We start from the raw sequence: 12,324 nt of genomic DNA, 5'->3' as shown, positions 1-12,324 counted from the left end.
AACTTCCTCCTGCATCACTGCTTAAATAAAGTCGTCCTGTCTAACAACTGGAAAAGGGTTTGGAAGTTTTTGAGCCCATCTTTAAAACGTTCCGACCAACTCGTCTTCAATATTATCCGGTCCATACCGGTACCCCGCCTCCACCTTGCTGGTGTCTGACTGGAAATTGAGCTCTGCAGCTGTTATTGATCCAGCCACATCCATGAGACTCTTATTTCATCGACAAAAACCTTTGGAAAAATCTGCCTTCAGATATTTCTTGGACCAGTTCAGACACTTCAGCTTGTGAGTCTTGTTCAGTGGTGGTCGGGTTTCAGCCTCTCTTACCCTGGTAATGTCTCTGGGACCTGAAAGTTTTTTTTAAAATTTTTTTACGTCTTGATGCTCCAGGTAGGTTGCAGTTATGAACAGGGTGATAACAGGTTCCTGGTGAGTTCACACTTGAGTCTTCTGAAATCTTTGATGGTTAATTTGCAGCTTTCTTTTCTCAGCACATTTGGTGCAACCTTGTTGAATATGTGCAGCAAATTGTCTGACGGTTTCATGTTTGAGCCTCAATATCGTTGCAGTTTCATCCTTCTAAAAGACTTTTGGTTAAGTTTTGACTTCAGTCAGTTAGATAAATATTTTTTTGGCCATTGTTGCCTAAATAAAATAATCTGCCTAATAATTATGCACACCTTTATGTAGGGTGTTGACCTCCTCAGGCCACACCTTCGAATTACACAGATACACATCACCTGCTATGCTTAAATCCATTAAGCATTCAGGTATGTCCAGCTTGAAGTTAAAACATCTGAATAAAAATATGGTCAAAATAATTGTGCACCCATTGTAGAACATAAAATCCAAATCAAATACATTGAATTTTGTGGCTGTACCGTTCAGGCAGTCTTTATAACTTCATGGCCTCCAATAGTTTGTTTGTTTTGGACTTTGTGCATTGATCCAAATCAAGTCCTGAAGGGACACCGCAAAGAAACAAAAACCACAGCAATAATAAAAATCTTCAAACGCGTCTTTAAAAACAAAGTGAGAATTGTTGAGTTGCCTTTAAGGTTTTCACAGCACATAATGCTGTAGTGGTAAACAGGGAGCGTTTTTCTACCATAATTGCAACACAGGCGGTGACATGTATGCTGTTTAAGTTGAAGAGTAGTAATTATGACTTTACCATGAAATTAGTGGGTAAAGAACAGCAGACTGGCGGCTGCAGACAAAAATAAAAGGCATTTATGCTCGGAAAACTTTACTAAATGTTATTTTAACAGACCACAAAGGTAAGAAAACAGCACCTATACAAATGATGCTTTGGCAAGCAGAAAATGTCCTCTGAAAACATGTCAGCATTCGTCTCAATAACTATTTCCTGTCATTTTAAATAGTTATGATTCTTTTTGGATTGAACTGCAGTTTTTTTCTAGTTATACGATTCTCTTTTGTACACCGTCTAGTTGTTGTATGCAACCTGTTTTAGTGTTATTTATAGTTAGTCTAACATTAAAGTAGCCAGGGTCTCATCTCTCTGCTGCTTCTGCCCAGACTGCTTTTAATAACCCACACCGGCGTTTTTGCGTCCGAGCTAAAATAAATCATTTAAAGACGCGTGTCTTGATACGTCTGATTCATCATGTTGGTTTTTATTTATGCACATCATGATACCGATTCCGTCGGCTCTCACTTGCAGTCAGCAAATCCCACGTTCTGTAAAGTAGTTTTTCCTGCCTTTCCTCATATCTAGGATAGTGCAGCGTGCACATAATTTCTGGTGAAGGATTTGTTTTAGTGAGCGGTGCTCCTGCATGCTCGCACGCAGGTGCATACGCATTAAGCAACCTGCCATATAAATGTCAGCTCCAAATCCTCTGCAGGTGAAGCCGAGGCTCGTAGTGCAAGATGCGGTGATTTGCATTTCACAACGCTCCTCGCAGGCACACAAATGCACTTAAAAAGCCGGTGTGGCAGCTTCGGATGCCGCCGTCGTTTATATGCATGTGTTTGTGTCCATGTAGTCACGCCCCACTGTGTAAATCAATATTGCAAATGAATCTTATCTGTGATGTAGGCTTCAGAGCCAACTACATTATCTGTGAGTTCATCATTCAAACAGCTGGGGTGACAGAGAAGGAGTGACTCAGTGAAAACGTCTTAAAATATGCATGTTGTTTAACAGATGATTTATTCATGAGGGGGCTGTGTTTGCCATTAAGTGTAGGCTGCTGCTAGGTCACTGATGTCGATTCACAGAGGGGGGAAAAGTACACAGTTTGGATTGCAATGCAATAGATTTTGTTTGTGTTTAATCGATATTGGACCAGAGTTCTGGGATGAGTTAGAACATTTCTGTGTCTGTCTCGCTTCCAGATTTTGATCCTAACCTTGGCATGATGGCTGGAATCACCCCCATAAACCCCATGATGCCCGGCCTCGGCATGGTGCCCACACCCGTCTCCCAGGACGTTCCAGTCGTGAAGGAGATCATCCACTGCAAGAGCTGTACCCTCTTTCCCCCTAACCCCAGTAAGTCACAATACCAAACTAATCCTACTTTAGGCTGTTTCCACATGTGAAGCGTTATGCGCTGCGGGGCAGGAGCCAAAAGAAAGACGAAAAGGGATCTTTATGAGGTCATCCTCTGTTGACAAAGCCAGAATAAATTGATTGAAACATAAGAGGCTTGTATTATCTGACCGTTTTTGTGATATAAAAACTTGCGGTTCGTTTCCTTTTGCTTTTTAGACTCAACGTTGGCCATGAAATTGTTGGAACTCTCCTTCCAGATCAGAGCAGATCTAATTTTGGTTCTGTACGTTACCACGATGTATTTTACATAAAGCAACACAGATGCTGTTGAAGCTCAGATTTCCAGCTTTAATTCAGAGGGTGAACAAAAGAATTGCATAAAAATGTGAGGAACTAAAGCATGTTTTCTTTATATTTTCAGGTATCACTGCTTTGCATATTTCCCCCAATACCTGATTGAATAGCGGAAATTTTTCAGTGGATTGAAAACTTTAACTTTCTGAAGTTTTATGCATAACAGATCTGTCTCTCTCTTTCATAATAAAATAAGATTGAATTGTTTCTTTGCTAATAATATAAAGAGACACATTGTGGAAGTTTTTAGGTCACACATTCAATTTGTCTAGAGATGTGTGACTTAGTCTGTCATTTATGAGTGATTGTTGGCACCTTTTGCTTTTGGATTTTATTGTTTTTCCAACAAACGTGTATTTTTCAAAGTAAATCTAATCAAAATCTTGGAGTGGTTTTATTTTTGCACAGACAGAACATTAGTGCTATACCTCTAGTTTGTATTTTCACTTCAGTAAGTCCTTAGAAACATATACAACGGCTAAAACAAGCTAATTAAAATTTTACTTCAGCTGCAAATATTTTTTTTTCTTCTTATTCACGTCTCAGGGGCAGGAAGAGAAATGAACAGTTTCAGGAGAACTTGCACGCCCTAAGGTTAAATAAAGGATCAGCTTGTCTAGAAAATCCCCAGAACTTTAAATCCTGTCACAATCAATCTCTTAAACAAGTAAAACTTTTTTTTTTCCCCATGTTGCTGCTGCCGTGATATGCATACATGAGTGGAAAAGTCAATGAGATTGCTCAATTTGTTTTAGACTTAGTTCTTATCTCCTTGTCATTGAATTTGTTTAACATATCTTTTTGATGTGGGGTTCAATCTTGAGTCCAGCTTTACTTTCCCACCTCTTGTTTATCCACCGTCATTTTATCTTTTCACTTCTCCGTTTCTTTTTGTCCAACCTGCTCTTTGTTCCCTGTTTTGATCCCCATCTCCGCATAAGATCTTTGTTCTTGCCTTCTCTGTCCTTTTAAGAAAGAAACAGCTAATCTCAAGGCCCAGTATTTTCATCAGCCGGGCAAAACCGCCTGGACCTGATTCCTCTCATGAAAATCTACTAACTCAACAGGCAGACACCTGGCATGTGAGACGCCCAGAGGGAACCGCCTTCTATTACGATGGTGGTGGATTGATAGTGCAGCTCTCGGAGACGTGCTGCCAGAGTCTGCAGAACCTCATGGTGTCTCTTCAAACAAATTAGTTTTGAAAAGGGCCAGAAGAAAAGCAGCTCACGTGTTGGTTTGCAATACTCTCATCCATAAGTCGATAGAAGAGGTTTTTTCATCATGACGCATCGTAGGGCATGCTGACATCACAATCACCAACCAATTAGGATTGGTGTAATGAAATGAAGGCTTCTGATATAGATGTCTGCCATAGAAAGGCATCCCAATCTCATCAGTTCTCAGCAGACTTTGAAAACTGATGTGATGCAGGTAACCTAAACACTTGCCTTTAATCTATGGACACAGTAGTATTTCTGTTGATATCTTAGTTGCTGATAATTTGTCCTTGAATCGTTTCAACAGTAAAGGCTAGATATAAAGGAATTAAAGGACAAATAAGGGTGCAACACGTTATGTTAGAAATCCCCTAAATGAAAACCTAATTAGTTAAGTTTTTGTCTTTTTTTTAATTAAAAGAGTACAGAATTGAGCATCTCCTTGGAATATTTAGTGGATGTCTCTAAATGAAGGTATTTTCTCTGAAAAAGTCAACAAATGCATCTGTGTAGCTTAGAAATTTGCTTTGGCAGGATTTTCTTCTATACTGGCATTTAAGGACTCTGCATCAGCCTTATGCTGTGTTCAGACTAAACGCACTCCCTACAGAATTACCGTCGTTACCTTGACTCGACCAACATTTTCTAAACCAGCCTGTTCTTTGACAGCAATTTTTCTGTGTTCATCCATTTTGATATGAGCTGAGAGTTTTGCTCTCTCTCTCTCTCACACAGCTTTTCCATTAACCATATAATTGTGCACAATGAAAACATGATATTTGCTTACTGGATAAACGGCAATTTTGAAAAAAACAAACACTTTTTTCAATAGAAGGTTTTTGGGCTATGATGATATAGTTTGTCAGCCATTTTGAAATGGATGTATTTCAGAAGACTTCGAAGGAAACATTTTTTTCACATCACGCGACACACTATCAACAGCCGGATGTTTCTACTGGTGAAAACAACAAGACATGTAGCTGGTTCCAGAACTCTCACAGTATTCTCATAAAATGTTGTGTGTCAAAAAGTTGATCAAAAAGCACACAGGACATCAGTACATTTCAAATTGTTTATCAGCAATGCATTCTGGGTGCACTAAGCGTTTTTAAAGTTAGCAAGAATGCTAAAAGGCTAAATAAAAAATTAACTCTGTCATTAGCAGTTTTCCCACCACTTTAGCTTCCTTTCCTTATTGTTGGCCCTAAATATTTTTGTCAGTGTAACTTTGTAGCACTCAGCATGGTGTGTTCATGTCTTGAACAAGGATTGGATTTTTGAGTTTTACAGTCAGAAAGGTCACAATAAGGTTTATTCAAACAGAAAAAAAGTAATCAAACAATTTCTCAGGCCATCTGAAACCTTAAAATTAAGAACCAGTATGAACAATGGATGTTTAAAATTTTTAAAATGCTTTTTTAAAATGTCTGTTAAAAGGATAGCTACTTTCAGCAGGAACTGTGGCTTATGCACCCATGAAAAAGCCCGTCTCTGATCCATTCTATTTTTATAGTATTAGACATCAAAATTTCATCTCTTAATTCATTTCAGTCCTGCTATCAGAGGTCACTGTGACAGACCCAGAAATTGCAGTGCAGATTAAATGACCGAGCTGGACTGAAAGTATTTCATACTCTGACAGCAACACTGGGAGAGGAGAAAAACGGCCTTGATTACCTTACTTTGTATTTTTAGGACTGTTTTTGTCCTATAATCTTTCCAGCATTTAAAGCTGGATTTCTGCACAAAGAGGCAGCAGTTTTCACATGGAAAGAGGTAAAATGTGGGTGGTACTTTAGTTTGATTTCTGAGGATTTTAAGTTTTAGTGTCTGTTTCACTGAAGATCTGGTTTCTCCCAGTGGGACACGGCAGACAGGTGCAATATTATAGTGGCATGTCATTATTTCAGACTGCATGCTGTCAGACGTTCTTTCAGATGTTAAGTTGGGATTTTAAAGGAGAATCTATCTAGGAAGTAAAGTAAGTTTTTGGCGCATGAAGATGTAAAAAATATGAAAACATACAACTTTTTTTATTTTTTTTTGGCTCAAGTATCTTGTTTAAACATTAATTAATCAAATAAAAGGGGACTGTTGTTTATGGAGCACCAATCTACCTGTTTAGCTGCCCATTCACCTTGATTCTAATCTAATATAAAGCCTGGGAGGTCACCTGTTGGCAGCAGAGGACCGGCTCTCAGTGCTTACTGCAGATTAGCTGCATTAAGGCTTTCAGCAAACATCAGAGGGAAAAGCACTTGTGTCTTGACGGCCAGGTTGCACATATGGTGTCCATCACAAGCAGTCATTGCCCTCTGGCTGCATGCTCTCAAGCTGACACTGCGTGCAGCATCCTCACTCACTGACCTTTTAGTTGAGAAACAACAGCCCCCTTCAGCTCTCCTCCTGATTCCTCTTTTTTTCATCCTGTCAGTGTGCATCACCTCTAACACACTTGAGATTTACATCCTCAAGAAGTTAGTTTTTCTTTGTACCGTCCACTTTAACTTTTCGCTAGACATTCACCCTACCTATTTCCACTTCTGCTTTCTGTTAAATCCCTTTTGTTGCTTTTTCTAAATCCTTTGCAAACTTTTTTCCACTTGACAGAATCAATTAGATTTTGTTTGCTGATATTTTTCATTCAAAGCTCCCTGGGTACTCCATGGGAGGTTTTTATATTCTTCAGATGATAAAATCAATTTTTTACACATTCTGTTTACCTGTCACAGGAAAAACAAAACACTGGTTATTGGTCTCTGTGGAAATTGTTAGGAGCTAAATGCGAAGCTCATAGGATTAGAAATAATAGATTTTATTTTTCTCTACACGCAAAAAGAGATTGCAGATGTTGCAATATCCATGACTCATCTTATTGTTGTTCAGTCAACCGTGTGCTAAATGGCTTTAAAAATAGACAATCTAACTTTATTGGTCCACAACAAAATGAGGAGAATTGTCAGAACAACCACAAATGGCTCAAGCTTGTTGTGCTAAAAACCCAGATGCATTCACATCACTGCCTGCTGTTTGTTCCTATGTGACATAAATGAACTTAACATGTTTACTTGAGTGTGTCTAAGAGTCGTTTCTGTTAGCTCTATAATGGCTGACGCCTCCCTGCTGTGGCATTGCCTCGCTCCAGGAGTGGGTGTTTATCGAGTCATGCTGATGGATGGTGATCACCTTTCCTCAGTGAAGCGGTGGCCACACATACCGGCTGGCTCCTCGGGCAGCGTTGAGCTACGAACAAACAGACTTTTTTGCTTTCATCAATATCCATGCGGTGGCAAGGGAACAACTTTGGGAGTGTGTTTAGGGTCGTCCTGCTGGAAGGTAAACTTTCATCCCAGGCTCAAGTCTTTAGCCTGTTTCTGTCTCCAGCTCATCAACTCTGGCTAGCTTCCTAGTCCTTGACGACAACAAAAAACATTTCCACAGCATGATAATGACACCACCGTGTTTCACAATGGTGATGGTGTGCTCAATGTAACGCGTAGTGCTAGTTTCTTTTGCATGAAGCTAGGACATATCAGTTCATATCAATAATTATTGATTACTTTTTTGTTTTAAATGACAATTCCTGTTTTGTCTAGTTTCCTCTCGAACTGTTTTACTCCTTTACCCCATATTGTTTTTTTATTCTTAAGCAGTTATGAGGCAGAGTGGTGAAACATTAAACTTCTGCTATGCATGTTACTCATAATAGAAAATCTCCAACAGGTTGGTAGGTAACCAAAGAATGAGTGAGTTGCTAGGTAACCAAAGAATGAGTGAGTTGCTAGGTAACCAAAGAGTGAGAGAGTTAGTTGATGCCGCCAGCCTTGCTTAAATGGCCTTGAGAGGTTAAACAGCTAAAGCGTTTCCTCTGCCTACATCGCCCAGAATGCTGTGCAACTCTGGATCAGAGTTCAGTGAAATTATTATACATTCCATCGGACGCGTGTCTATCGCAATATATATCCTTATCGATTAAATGCCTAGCCCTACATAATGGCCAAAATTTCATTTTGTCTTTTGCTACCAGGATGGGCATTTATTATGTTGTTTATCATTTGTCATAAATTAAATGTTGATGTATTGTTGCTAAGATGAATTCCAATTAATTATGTGTAAGACCTCCAAAAACAGCTGAGATTGTTAGTTCTACTATTTTCTCCACTGTTTGTTTATTGAGACTATCAATAAATGTCAATAAGTTTGGAAGTATGATTAAATGATGTGCAGTTACAAATCACATTTCTTTATGTGAAATCCAAAAGAAGCACGGTGTCATGCAGTCACTGCCATATAGTTGCCTAAAATAGAAATAATAAATAGTTCTCACAATTTTTATTGTTTTCACAATAATACCACAAAATGTCATGACAAAACTTTATCACCCAGCCCTACTTGCTGGACCATATTCTTCTATGTCTTGCATTGACCTCTACGCTTTAATGCATAGAGGTTTGTGTGCAGCTCTCACAAAGTTACCACTTGGCTGCTTCTCTGATTTTGTCCTCCAGGCTCTTCAGTTTAGGTGGATGGTCATGTCTTAGTATGTTTGTAGTCAAGCCAATAAAACTAAAAGTGCTTCATGTTATTTTACAAACTAGGGATGTTTTTTTCAAACCTATCCCTGCTTTAAACTTTAAACAGCTTTCTCTCTGACCTGTCTGGAGTGTTTCATGGTCTTTATGATTTTGTTTGCTTATTGTTTTCTTTAAGAAACCACCATAGAAAAGCTGGATTTATCTAGAGATTACATAACACAACGGAGTCTATTGGGTGTTTGCCATGTTATCTCGGCCAACTTTCTGTCCACCACCAGGAACAGGGCGATAACTAGAAACCGCAACTGGAATGTTTCTACAAGTTTTTTTTTGTTGTTTTTTTTATGAAATAGTTTCTGTGCTTTTGCAAATTGTGGCAATCAGAGACACAGATGAGAAAAACATCAAATTTTCTATTCAAAAGTCATGATGACTATAAAAAATATTATCTGGACAAAGACAATCCGGTTGTCATTAAATCAATTGAAAGGATAAGTGTAATTAATATTGTTTTACGCAAGAGAGGTCTATTTTTGTAAGACATCATCAGGATGTTGATATGGCTACATCATGATCTAAGCCAACCAATGATGGACAGGTGAGGCAGATGACTATTTTTAAAATTTTCTTGAAGATATTGCCCTAGGCCACTCTATTAATTTTGCAAAACAATTATATATATAAACAGTAATTGTCAGCTTGCTGGTTAGTTGTTGGTTTTCAACTGAAAAGCTGGTGGCCTTTAGCGATTGCAAAAAAAGTTTTAATGTCTCTTATCTAATATGGTTCTAGTCCAGGGGTTTGAAACCTGCAGCTGCAGAACCGCTTGTGGCTCTTTAGCATTTTTGGCCAGAGCTTTTACGAGCCACAATTGAGGATCTAAAATGTAAAGGTAATAAATTCTAGCTTTAATAGATTTTCCTAGGCATTTTTATGCAACATATGTAAAGAATTTCCACAAAGAAAGGCACTAAATATATATAATATGCTGCAATAGTTCATAGCATGCTCCTTTTTTTGTAAAGTTGTATTTTTGTTTGCTAACTACATTTGTGACATTTTCTATAAAAATGAAGAAAGTTTTTTTTATTCTCTTTACATACATGTGTTGTCTTTATTTTAAATCACAAAAACAAAAAATAATTAGTTTTTTAATTTAAAAATTGATATTTTATAAAATAAGCTAATCTGTTTCAAGTAGCAAAAACATCAACTGCTGCTGTTTGAATACTTACTTTCTTCAATATTCCTGAATTTGTTGCTATGGTTACACTTGTTTTCTCCCAATATTGCTAGGGGATACTTTATGTCACCTCACTGCAAACATCCTATTTAGTAATTAGCTGTACTGGAGTTTATTTATGCAAACGGTAATTAATACAAATACACACCTTTTTTTTAGAGATGTATTCACAAAAATCTTTATTGAAAACCATTAAATCCCTCCAAAAAAACAAGTCTGTGACTTCAGTGTGGCGAGGTGGTGTAGTCACAGAAGCTAATCACATTATAGCCTCCTGCAAAGTACAGCCATTTCTTCATGTTTATAACATTTCTTTAAAATATGGGTGTTTTATGCCTTTCCTGCTAAATCGATTTTTTTCAATCTTTTCCTGTTTTATTCAAATAAATTGAACACAATGTAATATTATGTGTACTTTAAAACACTATACATCTCAGCTCAGGGCTATGCATCTTTGTTTTGCTCCTGTCTCACCTTTTTCTCTGTTGTTTCTTCTTGGCAGCAGATATTTGTGATATAATTTCCACAGTGAACGCTGGGAGGGAAAAAAAAATACTTCCTGCTTGCTCTTTCTCTCTGTCGTTCCCTCAGGTTTCAGCTGCTTATTATTTTTCCTTGCAAATGCAATCACTTGGAACACTCACCCATATTTTCATAGTTATTATGATATAATGTATTTATTGTAATCTGGAAATCACGAATAGTTCATCCGGATCTTGTTTGTGGCGCATTTGCATAAAATCGTCTTTTGCCATAACAGTGGGAGTCGACGCAGCGGGAAGCCGAGGGGATTGCGAAATGATCCCACTCTGACTTTTTAATGGTTACCAATTAATTACCAGACAAAATAACAAGAAGTTTTCTCTGCCAAAGCAAAAAAAAAAAAAAGGAAAAATGTTTGTATTTAATTTGCAGCTTGGCACATTTGGACGTTGCTGCAGAGCATCTGTTTCCCCTCTCTTTGTCCTCGCGCTTTATCAGCCACTCGTGGACCGAAAAGGTCACTTAATTTGGAACTCTTTGTTGAATCTGCCAGCAAAGCTGTTTCCTGCCATCACAAGCGTTTTCTAAACCACATTTTTCTTCTCCTTTTTTTTTTTTCTGCCCATCTCAACTCAAAACTAGTTTAATCCGCCAGCTCCTGAGGTCAAGGAATGACACCTCTGTGAAAATGTTGCTACCTCAGTCACATTTTAAGAAAAGAAGAAGGAGAAAAGATTGATGCTATTTTGTTAGTGTGTGTGAAAGTGCGAGAGATACAAAGATTAAATCTTTGTACAGATTTTGTGGAATCTGAGAACTGTGCATAAGTTAAAAAAAAAAAAGTTCTTTCTACATCGGCTGTGTTGATAATATGCAATAATAAATCACCTTAGCTAAATAAGTTATGTATGACGAATTCTTCCAGGCGGGTGTTTCTTTTCTGAAATTGTAGCTGGGGGTTGAGCAGACAGAGTAGGATACTCTGGCTATGTAAAGCTTGTCAAAGTTTGTTCATTTATCCTTTGACTTTATCTTGTTTACTGAGGAACTTGTTTCTTCAGACATTTATTGGTGTTTTAAGTTCTGCTACGGCGTAACAGAACTTATGGTAACCGCCAACTGCTCACCATAGCAACCAGTAACTGACAGCTCCTTTTTTCTGTTGCCGTCTCCAGCTGTGGGGCAGAAGCTGCTGGACTGATGTTAATCACCAACTTAATTTCCTCCTTTGCTAGAATAAATACAATGAACCTGACTGTGTCTGTCCTGAAGTCAACCTACTGGGTCTGAGGTAATCGAAGAAGGGTCACATATTTATAGCCATCATTCCACCTGTTTGTGTTTCCAACAGAAACGGTTTGAATTTGAGCTTCAGTTGCAAAAGTTAAGACTTCAGACTAGACGTCAGAGTAGTTTATTGCAAGAAATCAAGCTTCCAAATCAAGTCATGTTTTTTTTAAAGTCCAAATCAAGCTTCAGGCTTGATTTGGACTTTAAAAAAAAACATGACTTGTCAGCATCTGTTTCATACATCCATCTAGTACGTTTTTCCATGTTCCATACCATAAAATGACAATGTTGAATTCATATTTTTAAAACCTGTTTTGCTGTCTGGCTTTTAAATAAATGCGTCTCCACACCAGACAATGTCAGCTGAAAGTTACCTTGCAATGCGGACTGACTCCTAAGATGCTTCTTATTTTGTTTTGCAGAATTGGATCAGCCACCCTGTTGAGAAATCCCTCCAGGTTGTTTTCATTCACCCCGTTGTTACTCAGATCTCTTTGCTGTAGATGAGGGTTAGACTAAAGATAAGGCTGTCACTTTATTTGTGTAGAGTAGCTGTTTGTGCAGCTGTGAATTGTACAAAAACAAAAGCGTGACCTACGTCTGTAAAGAAGAAAATCAAGAATGGAACGGTTTGAATGATTTAAAACACTCCTTGTGACCCAGTTTAACAGTTTAA

At 38.0% G+C, this 12,324-nt stretch overlaps 1 protein-coding gene across 4 annotated transcripts in view; it reads left to right on the top strand.

Annotated features, from left to right (window-relative positions):
• enox2 (ecto-NOX disulfide-thiol exchanger 2) overlaps positions 1 to 12,324 on the top strand; it is a 201,685-nt gene that overhangs the window by 149,936 nt on the left and 39,425 nt on the right. For all 4 annotated transcript variants that reach the window (XM_088009445.1, XM_088009441.1, XM_088009442.1 and 1 more), the window contains one exon: positions 2,365 to 2,520. In XM_088009445.1, the coding sequence (XP_087865571.1) occupies positions 2,365 to 2,520 (156 nt within the window). The remainder of the gene's footprint in view (positions 1 to 2,364; positions 2,521 to 12,324) is intronic.

This window comes from Poecilia mexicana, unplaced genomic scaffold (genome assembly GCF_051168715.1).
Source record: "Poecilia mexicana isolate PSO_F unplaced genomic scaffold, ASM5116871v1 scaffold_10, whole genome shotgun sequence".
In the NCBI taxonomy this organism is placed as follows: Eukaryota; Metazoa; Chordata; class Actinopteri; order Cyprinodontiformes; family Poeciliidae; genus Poecilia; species Poecilia mexicana.
The sequence above is the reverse complement of the archived record's forward strand: the minus strand, read 5'-3'. Positions and strand labels throughout refer to the sequence as shown.